This window comes from Daktulosphaira vitifoliae, unplaced genomic scaffold (genome assembly GCF_025091365.1).
Source record: "Daktulosphaira vitifoliae isolate Bord-2020 unplaced genomic scaffold, ASM2509136v1 Scaffold_1, whole genome shotgun sequence".
Taxonomy (NCBI): Eukaryota; Metazoa; Arthropoda; class Insecta; order Hemiptera; family Phylloxeridae; genus Daktulosphaira; species Daktulosphaira vitifoliae.
The window spans coordinates 56,444,950-56,464,598 of NW_026099572.1; the positions used below are offsets into that span (position 1 = coordinate 56,444,950).

A 19,649-nucleotide genomic window follows, 5' to 3' on the forward strand; every position below is an offset into this window, starting at 1 on the left:
TTTTTTTTAAATTAAACACTATCTAAAGATTTGCATCGAAACGTTTATTTTTGATAGTGATTTTAATCACTGTCAGATATCATTATACTTAAGCCAACTATGCCATGTCTCCACTGTGCCGCGACCCCCCTGTGCTGGGTATTTTTATGTTCATCCCATAAACCTGCAAGGTATTTTCCCGCTAGGATCCTAACAGTTGGCTATGCTGTTTCTAAATGGGGCTACGCTGGTCCTATATAATTTATATTCCACTAGAAGGGCTGTAAGCGATTTTTTTACCAATAAAATTTAAAATCTTAATCAAAAACGATAACAATTATTTATTTCTATTTAAATATTACATATAATTATAATTAGACTAGATATTAAGAGATGTTAACTTGGGTAACCCCAGTAAGGTATGTCGACGTCGGCAAATGTACACAGGACCCCATTAATAATACGAATAATTATAATAACTATAAATTATTAAACTACTGTATAAGAAGAGTTGCCGCGAGAGTGGAAAAATTTCAACTGGTTGTTTTCGATGACTCTTGGTTTTTCAAGCTATTGAGCTTATTGTACAAGGATTCCACTTTATTTTTTCAAATGACAATATACATAATTAACTAGCTTATATAATGTATAATGATTTAATGAAGAAAATTATTGTTCGAAAACAAATTATGGACCAAGAGTGTTGCGGTCATCGAAAACAACCAGTTGTTATGTGTCATTATAACATTATACTTCCAGGTAACAATAGAAATAAATTTTTTAAAACTACATTATCTGAAGAATTATTTATAAGTAAAACTTTTAAAATGTGTATCACATTGTAAATATATGGAGTTCTTATTACGTTTTGACATTTTAAATAATTTTTGACCCATGGAATATTTTGTGTTATTGTTAGAATTTTTGGCTAAGAGATTTAAAAAAATAACTTGAAATTTTATATCCCTTACAAATTTTTTCAAATTTTTGATTTTCAACAGTAATATAATGATAGTACTAGATAGATAATTCTAGATTAAACAATCAGCTTGATATTAATAATTGCTTATAAAAATAAAAAATGTATTTATAAGTACATTTTTTTTTAAAAATCATAATTTTACGAAAGAATTAGTGTTATCATTTTTAATAAATCACTCTATGTAAATTTATATATTCATATTTAACATTTATTGTATATCAATAATTAAAGGCCAATTATGTGTAGTGCATAAATCATATAAATTTGCTTTGTTTTATAAGTTTTTTATTTTATTCTTTTTAGATCTATACTGTACATCTCTACTAATTAATATTTTTTAACAACAATATTTATTACAAATCGTATCTAGTCGAAGACATTACCCTTAAAAATTGAAAAAAATTCCTTCGTTCCATGTAAATGAGGGAAATTTCCAAAAAAAGTACAATTTTTCAAATCGGTAAATTTTGTCTTTTTTTTTTCTTATAACTAACATACCTTTTTTTTTTTATTGAAATCTTAGATATTTTCCTTTTATTCGATATAATTTTATTGAAAATCAAACACTTAACCTGCTCACAGGGGGAGATTTAAAATAGCAACTTTTTTTTTACAAAAACTAGCTTTTTCAACTTAACTTTCGAAAATGTTACGGAAATACTGCATCCTTTAAACGTATATCAAATTAAAGCTTATGTCATGTACTATAAAATGAAAAAAAAAAAATTTAACCTCTGAACTTGTCTTCATGGTGAAAATGACGACACTGTAGTTAAAAAAATTCTATATTTGTGTTAAAATTTTCAACTTTAAATTACTATAACATTTTGAATAATGTATGTATCAACGCAATTTTTTTTCCTAAATAAATTATATATACCTCTTTCATTTAACCTACTTTTTATTTAAATTGGACAATTTTTCTTTATACAGGGGGCTTTCAAAACTTGAAAAATACGTATAAAAAGATCTTTTTCAACTTAACTTTTGAAAATGTTCCGGAAATACTGTGTTCTTTAAACATATGTCAAATTATAGCTTACAATAAATACTATAAATTCAAAAAAAAAATTTGTCCCGACATAATGCATAATCCTCCTGTGCTTATGGTTGGTAAATAGAAATAGCAATGCGAGATTTTTTTAATTAAGAAAATAGTGTTTTAAATTTCAAAGTACCAAACATTTTTTAACAAACAAAAATTTCAAACAAGATTAAATATGAAGATTTTATAAGATTTCAAGTTATTTTTTTTAAATCTCTTAGTCAAAAACTCTTAAAAGAAAACTTATGATTTAATGTTCTTATCTTTTACTTAAATACATATTTTTATTTCTTCAAAAAAATCGTTTGGAGTAATACTGTGCAATTGGTTTGACGGAAACATACATAGTTATTAAACGTGTATTATGTTTAATATAACATAATTTCAGATTTTATTAGAACAATGCACATATTTTTGAAAATAAAAATTCGAAGTATTTTGACTAGCTGTAGATTTATCGAGTCAGGAAACAAGTTCCTGTAGACTCAGACCTGTAGGTCCATTTTGCGCACCTCTTACCGAAATACTAATTCGATTACTTTACATAAGTGTTTCCACTGAAATGTTTTTGCCATTTTTTGATTATCTAAGACTATACTATAGGGCATCCTACTATACAATATATATTATATATTATATAACATATATTTATTTACCGGCTTTTGGCGTTGTAAGTTAGACATTTTTAAATAGAAAATTTCAATTTATAAATTTTTTAAATAAAAAATTTATGAAATAAATATTTAAAATTGTTTTAATGATAATTTGAAAATAGTTAATAGATAATAATGTTTACGATCAGTTATACTTAGAGTTCGGATTTACGTGCAAATAAATTATTAAAATTATAGCATTTAATAGTAAAAATTTATTAAATTATTATTTTAAAGTTAATAAACCATTCAAAGATCATTTATTTTTGACTAATAAAACATAAAAGCATTTTTAGTCCATAATTTGGTTTGTCCATTTATTAGTTCATAGTTATGGATTTATATACAAAAAAGTTACTTAAAATATATTCCACTAATAAAATTAGGGTTACTTATTAAGAATTTACAGTTTCTTATATTTTATTCTAGCTTCTATTGTTTCATAATTATTATTTTTTAAAATAATAGAAAATACATTTTAAGTAAAGAAGTCATATTTTCTTATTCTTTGTGATATTTTTTATAAAATAGAAGTACAACTGACTAACGTTATTATGTTTTTATATAACTAGATTCGTCTATTCCATGCAATTCAATTATTCACGAAATAAAAATTCCATTTTGGCTTTTTTTAATCTTAAGTACTTTTTTGGTCCATCCATTATATACTATAAGGGTATCAACTTTTTTTTTTAATGGTAACATTAACAGATTTAACTAGTTTATAAAATATAAAATTATCCAATTTAAAAAATGCCTGATTAACTTTTGAACCAGTAGTTCCGAAGTTATTATAAATTTAAAATATATCCTAACAATACTATTGGTTAGGTACGATTAATGATTATTTTAAAATTATTAACATTTGTATACCTAGATGAAAATAGGCCGAAGAACGTCCAATGATAAATAATTGAGAGTTATTCACATATATTTATATTTAAATTTAGAGATAATTAAACTAAGAAGATAGTAAATAAAAAGTTCTTAAAAAAAATTTTCAACTTTTCCGATATTTCTAGAAATTACAAAAAATTTTCTAAAAATGTCGAAAATTTCCGGTAATTTTATTACTACTGGTTTTTTTTACTTCATATTGTTTTATAGTTTTTTAATTTAAAATTCAATAAATGATAATTCCTATATCAAATTACAAAAGCAATACTCACATCTTTTAGGCAACATCAGTGGCTGAGCACCATATGATATCATATATTTTGAAGCAGTAATGTCAAACATTCGCGTTCAGTATTTACTATTGTTATTGTCAAAGTAATATAAATATTACATTACATGAATATAGTAACAAAAGGTCATAGAATCACGTGAACAACATACAAGTACTTACCGATGACCAGACACGACCATAATTGTGCGATATCCATGCGCAACAATTTTATTTTTATTAGGTTTATTTTTAAAGCTAAATATTTCTATTACGGTTATCATCACATTGTTCTGTCGCATTAGTGATTCGTTATGGTTGTTAAATCGCCGAAAGTTAATCGACTGCTTAATATTACTCTCCAAAATCGTTAAACAATTTAATTTTCTGGGTGTTTCTTTAAACTATATATTTTTATTATTTTGATATATTTTGGCAATTACAATTAAATGCTATTTTGTAATACAATTTTTACTACTTATTTTTGAAAAACAATAGTCGGAGTGTTTCCGAAATGGGTGGACAAGCTACTAAAATCTCGTAAGTTAATAGATTTAATTGTTAAACATAACATATCAATTTGTGACATAACTATTCGAATATTTATGTTTTTGAATAGTTCATATGCCTATATAATTGTTCTCTTAAATAAGTATAAAATTTATTTAATGTTGAAACATTTTTTTTTAGTTATGAGAAAGTTGGTTTTTATGTTTTAAATATATAAAATCCCTAAATGTATTCAAATGTTATAAACTTTATAACCGTTATAAATATTTAAGTGAAAATTGGAGAGGTCTTGGAAAGGCTTAGCATCTCTATAAATATTTAGCACACAGAAAATGTATAGACTTCATCTCTTACTGCATTAATAATAAAAAAAAACCTTTTTTATAATATTATCCAGTTTTTTTATTATTTATTATACTAATAAAAAAAGTGTAGTATAAAAAAGGTTTGTGTAATAATCATATTACGTTTTAGCGTAAATTTATATGTATTTTATATGTCTTGGACAGATGTGGAGAGAGTTAAGATGGATCTTAATGGACTTGCTCGATACAAATATTACATGTCCTTCCTAGGAAAAATAAAAATAGCATCAATTCTGAATTGATAATGTTTTATTTTATTTAAATAATATTTTGACATTATATTTTTAATTTTATCATAAAAATATTAATTTTGTTCTTTAATTATTGTAATGATACATTTTAAAATTCATTAAGTTGTTTTTAATACTTCTTTTTTAGAATAATGTGGAAAGTTAAGTATGTTGATATTAATGTTGAAGACATAATGTTTCTCTTTTAAATCTTTTGATAATAAATAATTTAAAATTTAATTATTTATTTTATACATATATATAATATATTTTATAATATAATATAATATATTTTATAATATATATAATAATTTATATATATTTAAGGGTCATTTAATGACTAAGGTACAATATATAAAGTATTAAAAAAATATATATAAATTTGTGTAGAACTTATACTATAAACATATACCAAAATTATTTGAAATTAACAATTGCTTAAATTACAATTAAGATAAAATACTGTATATATTTAAAATAATTAATTAATAACCAAAGCCAGAGTAAACTTTTTATTGTTTAAATAATATTTATGAAATGGTCCAATAATTAATTAATTAATTATTAAAATAAATTGGTTTCTATTTTTAGCATCGATGCGAAGCTAAGAAAGTATTAATTTTACTATGATGTGTTTTTTTATTTAATTTTTTGTATTTGTTACTACTTTTTCTCAGTTCTCATCGAACCGATTTCTTTCGACGATACGTCAAAATATACGGTACGTATATTTTTAGCTTCGATGCGAAGCTGAGAAGGTATTGGTTTTACTATGATGTGTTTTTTTTTTTTTTTTGTGTCTGTTACCACTTTTTCTCAGCTTTGCGTAGTGTGTCGCGGTGGTCACACTAGTTGTTGACAAAACTCTAGTGTTAAGCCGCGCCTATCGCCGTAGGTGAAAGGATGGATGACCATGCGTGCACTTCTATGGTGGCGAAAATCACCATCTGTCTAGTGCTGTAGGTAACGAGAAACCACTGTATTTAATTTCCCCAGGATAGCTATGAGAAGGCTTAGTTTTAGAAATAGAAAGAGAGAAGATGACAAATTGAATAATAAAAGTATATTTTTGACTCTGATGAAAATTTTTTGCAGACCAATTATTCATAATTAACAACAAATTATTATCTAAAAAGTTTTGTGTCAAGCCCTTTAATTTTTATACACGTTTGTCATAAAAGTATCAATCTCATACTATATTTAATTGCTATAATAAATATTCATTCATATATTATACTTTTAAATAAAAAAACTACTCATCAGGAGTAATAAAGGAAATAAGAATTCATATAGTTTCTGGAATAGTCCACCAATTTATTAAAATTAAACATGATCTACAGATTTGCATCGAAGTGTTTCTTACGATAGTGATATTAATCACTGTCAGATATCATCTATACTTGTCTCAAATATGCCACGTCCACACTGTGGTGTCGCGACCTTACTGAACTACCGTTTTTTACATCTTACATTTATTGTACAATCTTCAAATTATAATTGTACCGTAACAAGAGTTAGGTCCTGGAGGTAGGATTGGGAAAAATTTTTGATAACTCCTCCGACGAAAAATAATTTTAACAGAGTGATATCATTGACTACTAAATTTTTCTTTAAATAATAATATTTTTTTTTAGTGTTTTTTTCTTAAAAATTAAAAAATAGTCTTATTAAGAAACTGACTGATTGGTATCATTTTTTTAATCATAAATAATATTATGTTATTATTTATAATATTAGCATATAATATGTTATCTTTTGTATACGTATGTCACATATTATAAATTTACATGATCCTCAAAACAGAGTTACCTTCTTTAAAACTTAAAATAACCAGTTAACTAAGGAATAAAATCTGACTATTATACACATTTAAAGTATCGCCTATATGTAGATTCTCAAGTCCAGCCAATCGCATTTAACAATAAATTATAATCTCCAGCTTTCAAGATCACACTGGGGATCGCTACACTACACTCCTCTGACTATAATAACCCATTTTTTCATATTAAAATAAGTTCTTTCGGTTATTTGAAAATACACAAAATCTGCGACACTTTCATCAAGATCCTCATTCTCTGGGACTTTCACAATTTTTTTAGACTATTTATTTCCAATTTAACGGAATTTAGAATTAATTTAAAGTGAAGTTTGTTTTGGTGAATCTTTTATTTTAATACGTAAAATTGCTTTGTTTTAAGTATTTTATGTATTCAACAAAAATTATCATGTGTTAAATATATTCCACATATTTTCTCTTTTGGTAAAATTTTGATCTGAAGATTTTAACCTATTCAATATCATGAGTACTATAATTAACAACATATGAAAATAAAAATCAGCACCAGATTAGCTTAATATAAAATCTATATATAACCAATAGGTTTATTTAAAAATTATCATATGTTCTGTACAAATGGTGTGTATTAATTGAGTATATTATTATATAATAGAACAAGGAAAAAAACGCTTTTCTGGGAAAATTACTTAGCGTGCTCGGATTTTCAAAATTTTTTTTTTCGACGAAAGTACTCGGTCACCAGACTCCGGGAAAATTATTGGCGAAGGTCGGAAAATTTTTGCCGCTCGCCCGCGAGCGTTTTAAAATTTCGACCGTTTTCGAGAAAAACGCTCGCTGACGCCAGCGTTTTACGACTTAAGGATTGAAATTTTCATCAGACCCGCCCAATGACATTCCTGAGATATGATAAAAAAATCAATTCAATCCGTTCATTTTTCACCGTTTTACGAGCTTTTTTTTTTTCATGCGCTCGAGACGCCAGGGCGCGCCGCCCGAAATTCTTGCGACACTTTACGACATGAAAACGATTTTTTTTACGATTCGCAATCATACCACGGCGTTCTGTACGTGCCAAGGAAGCGCCAAAAATCGGAAAATCCCAGATCCGACAAAAACTCTGGCCGCTACGAGCGTTTGAAATTCATCAAATTTTAACGGAAAATGACGATTTTTCTGTTAGCTAATAATACACATGTACGCGTCCTATTATATCTTATTATATAATAGAACAATGAAAAAAACGCTTTTCTGGGAAAATTACTTAGCGTGCTCACGCGCATGGTTTTATTATGCGCAGTGATTCATTTCTGCTGATACGTTTATTATGAACCTTAATTTTAATCAAGGAATGTTATATGTTATATATAAATTTCATGAAGTTATAATTATTTAAGTTTGTACTTTCATTATAAGAACAGTACTAAGTACAGAGTTAATAATTTTCTTTTTTCTCATATATGATGTATGAGACTATGAGTTTATCTTTTGAATTGGGGATTGTTTATGAAAACTATGATGTTCATCGTTAAATCGCAGTTACCAATATATTTATCAATATTAAATTTTTATTTTTATTTTTATATTAATTTTATTTTAATATTAATTTTAATTTAAATTTATAGTGTGCCACTTATAATAACCTGCTAAATTTTTTTTTAATTATTCTATAATATAAACACAATTATTATAATTAGATTATTAATAATTTTTGTGTATAACAGGGGTGTATTTAAGAGAGATTGGCCCCTCCTTGAACAAGCGCTATCAATATTTTTTTAGGCAACTTCTAATATATAAGGACCTAATGTCCTTTTTTTTCATCATTACTTTAATTTTAGCAAAAAAATTTCTATAACATGTTTAACAAAGTAAAAAATATTAAATTTCCTCCTAAAATAATTTTTGAATAGGCCTAAAGGGAATACCTCATTAAGAGGCTTCAACCTTATACCCAATACATTTTACTATATTCTCTTTTTGAATTTTCCTGATTTTAATAATAACATTTTTAGATATAGTTTTCTATAGTTTTCACTGATTCTGAAGTAATATTTTTTCTGAAAAACACTTATCGTGCCCGGCGTAGCCGGGTACTTCTACCGGAATCAGTCGCCTACTTATGATGACGGCCCGAAGAGGCTTACGCGCCGTAAGGCTCGAAGGGCCCCGGGTCTGGGGCGGAGCCCCAGCTAGGCGGAGCCTAGTACTTATTAAGGTTATTCTTATATTTTAAATTTAGTATATTCACCATCTAATCTCCGAAATATTTTTACATAGTTAAAACAAGTTTTAAAAAATTTGAATAAGATAAATTAATCTTATCCTGTACAGTAATAAAGTTTTTGGATTGAAATATTTCTAGTTAGCTTCAATATACATAGTAGCGCAATTTAATTTTTGGGGACACTAAAATAAGTGTATTTTTACGGTGTACTTAATCGTGTTTAATAATTGTTTGATTTAAAATTAAATAATTTTTATACATGGCCGTATTGGTATTGAAATCAACGAGTACAACTATTTGGGCTTTTGTATAATTTCTTTTCTTTTTGTATAATAATTTAGACGATCGTCATCTACTACAACTACCCCTGATCAAAATTTAAATCCTGAAAATAATGATCTTATAAATGACCAGGAAAATCGAGCTGGAACACTCGAGTGAGTCATTCGTTTAATTGTTTTCGTTTCAATTTTGATAATTTTGTGGTATTATATTTTGAAATATGCATGTATAGAACCTCAGAGAACCCATCATCAATTCCTACGCAAGCAGGATGTACAAATTTATACTGTAATCGACTAGAAATTGTCGCGGAGGAAGAGTGAGTAACTTTTCTGACAGCTATGAAAAATAATAAATATATTTTAAATTTCGTTAGTAATTCATCTTTGTAGGTTGTTTTCTACATCAAATACCTCAAAAGATTCTTCTGGAGAAGAAGTATTTGAAGATGCAACTTCTATAAATGTTTTAGAGCCAATTAAAGAGTGAGTTTTTATTATCAAAATATTTCCTTTAGAACTCATTGGATATTTTTCTTTTTTATTAAAGTTCGGCTAATGCTTTTAAACAGTCATCTGATATAAGTGTTGTATCACCTAGTGTTGTATCAATCGACAATACCTTGTTAGATTTTGAGGTAGTTCATAATACAAAGTTATCACAGTGAGTTAAAGACGTACCTAATTCATTAATTTTTATTAACACATCATAAAAATTATTTTGAAAATTTATACTAGAATGACGAAACTCGAAGTATCTGATAGTGATACAGCTTTAAAAAGAGTTGAAAAAATAGCATTAGCATCTGACAAAAATAATATTTTTACAATAAAAGAGTGAGTTATTTTATTTTAATCTTTTATTGTTCTAGTATTATAAACTGTAGTTTCAATAGTTATTTGTTGTAATAACGTTATTTTTTGTTTATTTTCGTATGAAAAGAAAATGCACATATAATTTCCTCTCTAATGTTGCACTTATCAACAGTTGCCCGTTACAGCTAAAAATAGTTTTTTTTTTTAAGCTTTGTTTTCGTTGTTGTTAGCACTTAGTGTGCTTAAGGTTATCTAGATCGACCGCTAAGCTGTCGAGTTTGTTAGCTATCAGTCAATGAAACATATATATTATTTAACAATTTATTGATCGTTGTATACTAATATTTACTTTTTATTTTCCTTAAATTTAATTGTTCTTTAATTTATTAATTTTATAACTGTGATTTTAAATGTGAGTGTGCTATTTTTTTATAATTGTTAGTGTGTGATTAACTTAGAATTAATTTCTTTAATTTCTAAGCCTATAAAGTGAACTTTATTATTTGTGTATTTTTAAGATTGTTGTAGTCAGATTAAATATTAGTATTTTGTTTTATTAATGTAAATTAATTATATATCTAAAATTGTGTTGATAAATGCTTTTTAGTTCAAAAAATATTTATTGATAATTGCAGCTTATATTATTTTTATTTTAGTATCACAATTTATTTTAGAATTTAGTAGGCCATGTTTCATATATAATTTGTTATAGGAATTTCTAGTATTTGATAGAGAATTATGGAATTTGAAATGTAAAAGGTCAAGCGAATAAGGTTAAATGATATTAAATTGCTATTTTGAGTTAATCATTTTCTAGATTTGCAATAAATAATAATTGTATTATTTGTTATTTTAATTATGCTAACAGTTGTCATTTTAATACCATCACTTTATAATATAGTCATGATTGTATTAAGAAAAATGTTTTTTAGTGAAAAATCAATGGAGATTATACAACCATGTAATAACCATACACGAATTCTCACTCTTGAAGCAAACCATCATTTAGAAAATACTTTATATCGATTAAACAAGGGTAATTTTAGTTATAAATTCTATTTATATTAATTATTTACAAATTTGAATTCCGATAAGAAAATTATTATTTTATATTGAGTATAATTTTTGATGTATCTTTTTTTATACCTAACAGGATGGTACTTGGAGTTTCGTATTGGTCCATCATTATTTGGTAAAGATGTTATTCTTTATACCAATATACCATCTGAAAAAAAACAATTTAATAGGAATATTTATCGCCGTCTTGATTGGATTCGAGAATGGGCTGCAGATGAAATAATAAATGATGATTCTTCTTTATCTTGTGTTGTTCTAATGAATCAAGCAGGCTCTTTTCATTACTATTTTGAATATGAAGGAATAAAGTAGATATGACAACTTTTTATTTTAAGTTATTAAAATTATGATATATGTATATTTTTAATAAATAGAAAGGGTAATGGATTTATTTGTGTGGATCCAAGTTTATCAACAGGAGTTAAAAATATTCCATTAAATTCATTACAAGTGGTTTCGATGTTGACAAAATGTTTAGGACCCTTATCTTCATGGAAATCAAAGTTACAAGTAGCCTATGAAGCAGGTTACAATATGGTTCATTTTACACCCATTCAAGTATAATAAAATATATTTAAAATTATTATGTATTAAATTTAATGTTTAAGATAATAAAGAATAGAGTAAATTAAATAGATATTATAGTTATTTTTATACATAATAATAAAGGTAAAACGATAAGTAATAACTTATTACTCACTATTTTTAAATTTATATTTAAGGAACTTGGTGGTTCACATTCATCATACAGTTTAAAAGATCAACTTGCATTAAATCCATCATTTAATTATAACAACCATAAAGTGACATTCAATGATATCAAATTAATAATTGAAGAAATGAGAAATGAATGGAATGTAAGACTTGTTATAAATTGTTAACTTTTTATTTTTTCAATACATACATTGTTTTTTAGATACTGAGTATTTGTGACATAGTTCTTAATCATTCATCAAATGAAAGTGCTTGGTTAATGGAACATTCAGAATGTGCTTATAATTTAGTAAATTGTCCTTATTTAAAACCAGCATATTTATTAGATTACCATTTGTATCACTTTAGTATTGAAGTGTCTAAAGGTATGTGGGAACTATCTGGAATACCACATATTATCAATGGTGAAGAGCATTTACATGTATGTATAAAATATATTAATTCGTCATATGTACCATATTAATTTTTAAAATTATACTTCAGTTTAATTATTATTATCCAATTGAACTATTATTATTTTTTGATTAGTCCATTAGACATGCATTACTTACAAACTTATTACCAAAAATAAAAATTCATGAATTATATCAAGCTAATGTTGAAAAAATTATTACTGAATTTCAAGAAAAGGTTCGTACTGGGCCACCTCCAACAGTTAATAAATCATTGAATAAAAATGAAGAAATAACTTTGATTCCTGATAAAGAATTCAGAAGATTAGCAGCTATTATAGATATGGATAAAGCTTTAGAAATATATAATATTTATAGGTAAAATGAAATAAATTTTCTTATATTAAATTTTGTAAACTATCATATTTTAGAAGTGATTGTTTTGATGAAGACACCAGACTTCAACATTGTAGTTTTGAGTTGAAACTGAAATTAGAAGAATTGAATCGTAATGTTTTTTGTGTAATTCAAGCTCATTTAGAAGCTGCTATAAATAATTGTATAGCAAGTATCAGATATTTTAGAGTACAACCAGATGGTCCCAGATTAAGTTCTATATCATCTGAAGAACCCTTAGTTCCAAGGTTATTTATTGTTATAATATAGACTGAATAATATTTAAACATACACAATTCTGTGAATAATCATATAGGTAACTTATAATTAGGTACTTTAAAGATTTTGAAAACTTCAGTGCCGAAGAAGTATTATATTCATCAAATGGTCAATTTATTATGGCTCATAATGGCTGGGTCATGGGAGGTGATCCTCTTAAAAATTTTGCTGGACCAAATTCTGATACTTACCTACGCAGAGAATTAATAGCATGGGGAGATAGTGTTAAATTACGGTAAATGAGTTAAAAAGAAAAGGTAATAGTTCTTATTTCCTTATAATTATTTTTGTATGTTATAGATATGGAGATAAGCCAGAAGACTGTCCATTTCTTTGGAATCATATGAAACAATATGTTGAACAAACTGTGAATATTTTTGATGGTGTCAGATTGGATAATTGTCATTCTACTCCATTGCCTGTTGCAGAGGTAAAAGATATAATTATCATTAATAATTTATTTTAATCACTGAAAATTTTTGACACAATTGTTTTTAGTACTTACTTGATGCTGCTCGTAAAATTAGACCTGACTTATATGTTGTTGCAGAATTATTTACTAATTCAGATGCAACTGATAATTTATTTGTTAATAGACTTGGTATTACATCATTAATTCGAGGTAAGTTTTTTGAAATTTTTGCTATATTATAATTAATTACTTTTATTTTTTTAATTTTCATAGTTTTTTTATATATATTTTTTTAATGCTTTATTAGCCCATTAAGGATAGTAGTGGCCTCCCCCAAAAGAGGAGGTTTTTAACCATAGATACTTTGGAGCGGGTGGTTAGTCTGTCACTGGATAGAGGGAGTTGACACACCAATTACCAAACTGGTCTCTTGCTTGACAAATAAAGTCATCCATGACTGAGTTTCAAACCCAAGGCAGTGTGTGTTAAGCACTGCCGTGTTACCAACTTGGCCACACCGCTTCTCTTAATTTTCATAGTATTAAAATATTTTTAAAAATTAATTCATATTATATAATTTATTTTAGAAGCCATGTCTGCATGGGATTCACATGAACTTGGTCGTTTGGTTTACCGTTATGGTGGTGATCCTGTTGGCGCTTTCATTAGACCACAGGAACAACATTTACGTCCTTCAATAGCACATGCTCTTTTCATGGATCAAACGCATGACAATCCCTCTCCAATTGAAAAACGATCAGTTTATGACTTATTGCCTAGCACAGCATTGGTATCAATGGCATGTTGTGCTAGTGGAAGTAATATGGGTTATGATCAATTAGTTCCTCATCATGTAAGTTATTTTTATCTAATTATTTACAGAAATAATTTTTTTATTTTCATGACTAAAAATATTGAATGTAGTATAGGTAAATAATAGTTCCAATATACTGTCTACAAACTATCTTATATACTGTCGCTTATACTGCAACAGTGCATATCTAAAAAATTAACAAAATAAGATTTTTATCATAATATAATTGATATAATGTTATAATATATATGTTTCTGGATATTTTTATTATGTATCTTCTTTTTCCTCGCCTTGATCCCAACTACTTGGGGTCGGATATTTTTATTATGTATATATTTTAAAACTTAGTTTCATTTTATGTAACAGTAATATCACCTGTTGTATTGAAACATATAAAGTGATCGGTTTATCATAAACCACTCGATTATTCATAAAATAAATATGATATTAGAAAAAACAAATTTGATTTCTTTTAGTCAGATATATTTCCTGATTTATCAGCTAAAAATAACATTTTAGGATCATCCCTTATAACTTAAAGGGGTGCCAACTTTATTTTTTAAATTGCAACTGGCATATCTAACTAGCTTATATCATAGATAATTATCTAATTAAGAAAATGACTGGTTTATTACAACTTTTAGAACAGCACTTTGAAAATTACTCTCATTTTTATATTTAGGCGGGATGAAGAGTATGGCTGGGAAATGACTAGTGATAAAAATAGCACACACTCTTCACCACCAATCATTACTTTAAATTGTTAATAACTTCTGAAATGTTGGTACAAAATTTGTTATAAACCAGTCAATTTCTTAATTAGATAATTATCTATTTTATAAGTTAATGAAATATGCATGTTGTCATTAAAAAAATTAAAATTGACACCCCTTTATGTTACAAGGGATAATTCTAAAAAGTCATTATTAGCTGTTATTTACAAATTTATTTTGTGAATAATAAACCGATTACACTGTATAATTAAAATTGTTTTTTGATCATCTGAAAACCTGAAAATTTTGTGATACATACTGTTGCATTATAAACGATAATATGTTGTATCTTGTTTCATTTTAATTCATTTTACAAAAATTAAAATCTTGTTATTTCATTATAAATATATATTTATTATTATATACTTATATACATCTATTATAAATTAAAAATAATTATTTAAATTCAAATTTTGTTTGGATGCTCTTATATTGTTTTACAAGTATTTTGGTAAAAATTGTGTTATAGAATTATAAAATTATTTTAAAATTACTTATTAAAATTATAACATAACTAGTAAATTAATAAATTATAGAAATACAATATGTGTAAATATTTTAGATTGATGTAGTTTCTGAAGAGAGAGAGTACATGGATTGGGTAGACTTAAGCGTTAGTTTTAAAAGTGGAATTATGGCTGGAAAAAAAGCTCTAAATGATCTCCATTATGAATTAGGAATACAAGGTTTTGATCAAGTCTTTGTTGACCAAGTGGATTCTGATATTGTTTGTGTAACTCGACAAAATAGTAAAACCCATGAAACAGTTGTGTTGATGTCCTATACAGCTTTTACTAAAAATCAGAGCTCACCATATTTACCATTACATAAAAATGGTTTAGGTAAAGGAATCACGGTAGATGGACAAGTCAACAAAATACTTATAGAAGCTATTTTACAAAAAAAGTAATTTTTAAAAAGAGTTCATCAATAATCTTCTTAATTAATTAATTATTTTTTAGTGAAGAAAATAATGAAGAATTCACAAAAGATTCAAATAAAATAAATGGTCTTACAGATTTTAATTTAAAAATTAAGCAAAATATTAGTGCAAAAGATTGTACTATGTTAAATATTGTATCTACTAATGAAAGATCAATACGTTTTAATTTTACTGAAAATTTTAAGCCAGGATCTATTGTTGTAGTTAGTATTGAACCTCATCAAAAAACAAAAACTGCAGTCAAACAATTATTATCTAATATTGATTTGGTACAAGCTGTTAGTCGATTAACATTAATAGACATGAACTATGTGTTGTTCAGATGTGCTGAAGAAGATGATGGAAATATTTATAACGTTCCACAATTTGGAAATCTTGTATACTGTGGTATACAAGGACTGATATCTATTTTTGATGAAGTGGCTCCAAACATTGATCTTGGCCATCCATTATGTACTAATTTACGAAATGGGTGTTGGTTAGTTGATTATGTATCCAAACGTTTAAAGAAAAAAGAGTTTGAAAATACTCCTCTATATCAATTTGGAGATTTTTTGGAAATATTTTTACAACCAATTAAAAATTTACCATCTTATTTGGTACCTTGTTATTTTGAATTAGTCATAAGAAAAGTTTATAATGCATTACTTTATCATACATGGTCTTTGATGCATAGTGATATTAAAAATGGATCTTTGTTTTGTAAGAGTTTAGCTCTTGCTTCAATTCAATTTGTTGGAATAGTAAATTCTAGTCCTCTTCCATCACTTTCACCAAATCTCTTAGCTCCAATGCTTAAAATTTGTGTGGGGCAAGATGGAAAAGTGCGACCTTATTGTGTTTCTATTTCTGCTGGATTACCACATTTTTCCACTGGCTATATGAGAAATTGGGGCCGGGATACTTTTATTTCAATTAGAGGGTTATTATTGCTAGTTGGGCGATATGATGAAGTTAAGTGAGTTTCTTTGATTTTTCTATAATATTTGAACTTGGTTTTTAACTTATCTATTTATCTAGGTTTATTATCTTGGCATTTGGTGGTTGTTTAAGACATGGTCTTATTCCAAATCTTTTAGATGGAGGAAATAACCCCAGATATAATTGTCGTGATGCTGTTTGGTGGTGGTTATATAGTATTAAGCAGTATGTTCAAACTGTTCCTGGGGGAATAAGTATCTTGAATGATCCAGTAAATAGAATTTTTCCTACTGATGACTCAGAACCAACTTCAATTGTATGATATCAACTTAATCATAATATGTGTTTAAAGATAATAAATTACAATTTTTTTATAGGAACAACCTTTATATGATGTGATACAAGAAGTAATGTCTATACATTTCCAAGGACTGTGTTTTCGTGAACGTAATGCTGGTATTACTATTGATGCTCATATGAAAAGTCAAGGTTTCGATAACCAAATAGGAGTACATCCTTTAACTGGATTTATTTTTGGTGGTAATGAATGGAATTGTGGTACATGGATGGATAAAATGGGTTCATCAGATAAAGCAGGAAATAGAGGTCACCCTGCAACACCACGTGATGGGTCAGCTATAGAGTTGGTTGCTTTATCTAAAGCAATTGTTGGTTGGCTAACTGAATTGAATAAATCTAATAAATTTAAATACTCTGGAGTTACACGTACAAATAAAGATGGTATAATTGATTAATAAAATATGTTTTTAAAATTTTTGAAAGTTTTATGTTATTAAAGGATCAGAAACTTTCTGGACTTATGAAGAATGGAATTCAAAAATTCAAACAAATTTTGAAGCACATTTTTGGATACCCATAGAAAAAATAAATAGTACACAAGTAGAACCCCATCCAGAACTTATTAATCGTAGAGGAATTTATAAGGACACTGTAGGGGCTTCAAATAAATGGGGTGATTATCAATTGCGCTGTAATTATCCAGTTGCAATGGTTGTCGTAAGTTATTACTTAAATTTTAAAATTAAACACTTAGGTGGGTAAACCGAATTAAGACAATTCGGTATGAAGTGCGCACAATGGACCAACAGGTCTGAATGCATGGGCATTATGTCCATCTCGATAATAACTAAAACTAAAACTAAAACTATTACTTAAATTTATTACATTAGAAATATTGAATAAATCAATTTAACTTATAAATTGTTTTAATACTTTTAACAGTTAACAAAAAAAAAAAAAAGTTAACTGAATGTTAACTAATGTAGTTCAATAAAATATTGAATTACTTTTTTTCTAGGCACCAGAATTATTTTTTCCTGAACATGCTAGAATAGCTATACAGATTGCTTCTGATGTTCTTCTTGGTCCATTAGGCATTAAAACATTGGATCCAACTGACTGGGCTTATGATGGTTTTTATAATAATGATAATGATTCAGCAGATTCTAAAGTAGCTAATGGCTATAATTATCATCAAGGACCGGTAATAAATATTTAAATTTGATGCATTTGTATTCTTCAAATCTAAAGTGTGTGATACCTAAGGCTTTTACCATAATAATTTTAATTTAATTCAGTATTATTAATGTCGATAAGCTTAAATGTTAAAGGTTAATTTCATTTAACCTTTAACATTTTTAATAATAATAAATTAAATATTAATTAATCAAATAATAATAATTATAATATTTTATAAAACGAATTTAAGTGCATAAATGAATGCATTTTCAATTCAAACAAAAAAATTAAATCCTCGGCCATATCTATAACCTTTAAAATAATATTTTATTCATAATACTATTATGTTATAGTGTAGAGATAAATTGAATAATAATATTGAATTTTCTAATTAATAGGTCTACTTAAAATTTTTTTAATGAAAAAACAAAAAATGTCTTTTTAGGAATGGATATGGCCTGTTGGGTTTCTCTTAAGAGCTAAGCTTATATTTGCAATAAAAAAACAAGTAGCTGTATCAGAAGTTCTAAGTATTTTGGCAAAACATTATGAACATATTCGAACCTCTTCATGGAGAGGTCTACCTGAATTAACTAATAAAGATGGAGCTTTTTGTTCAGGATCTTGTCCAACGCAAGCGTGGAGTGTAGCTACTATTCTAGAGGTAAACTATGTTTTATTTTGAATTATTTTAAATAAAATACTCATTAAAATAACCTAATAATTATTATTTTATATTATATAATTATATAATTTAAATATTCAATCATTTTCCTGTGATACAAATTTTATTTATATGTTGTTATTAAGACATGTACATATACTTAAAAAAGCTTTAAATTCTATTTTTTCAGGCTCTGACTGCAGTTACCAATGTAAACTAGACTTGATATTAAATGTTTTTTTTTAATTAGAGCAATAAAATATTTTTATAAGTTAACATATTTAAGTATTTAATTTTTTTTACCAATGTTAATTGTATAAAGTTAGAGACTATTTTTAATCATTTCAATTGTATAAAATATTTATTGTTAAAAAAAAAATTGATTTTATTTTATCAGAATTTTAATATACCATATTTATGAAATTACTTCAATATTATTTAATTTTTATAAACAATTTTTGTATAAATTTACTAGTTGATTTATTTTTAATTAAATTTAGCTGAAATTATATATTGTAATTAAGTTTCTGTTAATATAAATTCATTTATTTGGTTGTTGAAGGTTTCTTTCTTTCAATTAGGCTTTTTAATAAAACAAAATATAAAATAATATCATATTCATTTTAGACTTTTTGTTGTTATTCATTTTTTTTCCGCCAATATTACACAGGGAAGTAATTATTAATTTAAGTTAAAAAATTAATTTTTACGTATTTATACACTGATTACTTGTTAAA

General features: G+C 26.1%; 2 protein-coding genes across 11 annotated transcripts in view; one reads left to right on the plus strand and one right to left on the minus strand.

The window, feature by feature from the left end:
- Positions 1 to 3,968, minus strand: part of LOC126901546 (cytochrome b5-related protein-like) — a 21,610-nt gene extending 17,642 nt beyond the window's left edge. The window contains exon 1 of one of the 3 annotated variants that reach the window (XM_050678064.1): positions 3,829 to 3,968. The gene's annotated coding sequence lies outside the window, so the exon portion shown is untranslated. The remainder of the gene's footprint in view (positions 1 to 3,828) is intronic. The other 2 variants (XM_050678071.1, XM_050678092.1) reach the window with 2 other exon arrangements.
- Positions 3,969 to 4,108: 140 nt separating this feature from the next.
- Positions 4,109 to 19,467, plus strand: LOC126901434 (glycogen debranching enzyme). Of its 8 annotated transcripts, none has more exons than XM_050677873.1 (25): positions 4,109 to 4,364; positions 9,293 to 9,388; positions 9,466 to 9,552; positions 9,626 to 9,718; positions 9,783 to 9,896; positions 9,971 to 10,069; positions 10,981 to 11,084; positions 11,202 to 11,433; positions 11,500 to 11,683; positions 11,848 to 11,982; positions 12,042 to 12,260; positions 12,368 to 12,609; positions 12,663 to 12,875; positions 12,959 to 13,141; positions 13,207 to 13,336; positions 13,405 to 13,528; positions 13,906 to 14,171; positions 15,468 to 15,811; positions 15,868 to 16,806; positions 16,869 to 17,085; positions 17,147 to 17,510; positions 17,569 to 17,786; positions 18,088 to 18,273; positions 18,694 to 18,912; positions 19,103 to 19,467. In XM_050677873.1, the coding sequence occupies exons 1-25, from the start codon at positions 4,339 to 4,341 to the stop codon at positions 19,130 to 19,132; spliced, it is 5,064 nt and encodes a 1,687-aa protein (XP_050533830.1). In that variant the 5' UTR covers positions 4,109 to 4,338; the 3' UTR covers positions 19,133 to 19,467. The 8 variants fall into 8 exon arrangements, with proteins under 8 accessions (XP_050533830.1, XP_050533838.1, XP_050533845.1 ...); XM_050677881.1 differs by having other exon boundaries at positions 17,575 to 17,786; XM_050677888.1 differs by lacking the exon at positions 9,971 to 10,069.
- The last annotated feature ends 182 nt before the right edge of the window (positions 19,468 to 19,649 follow it).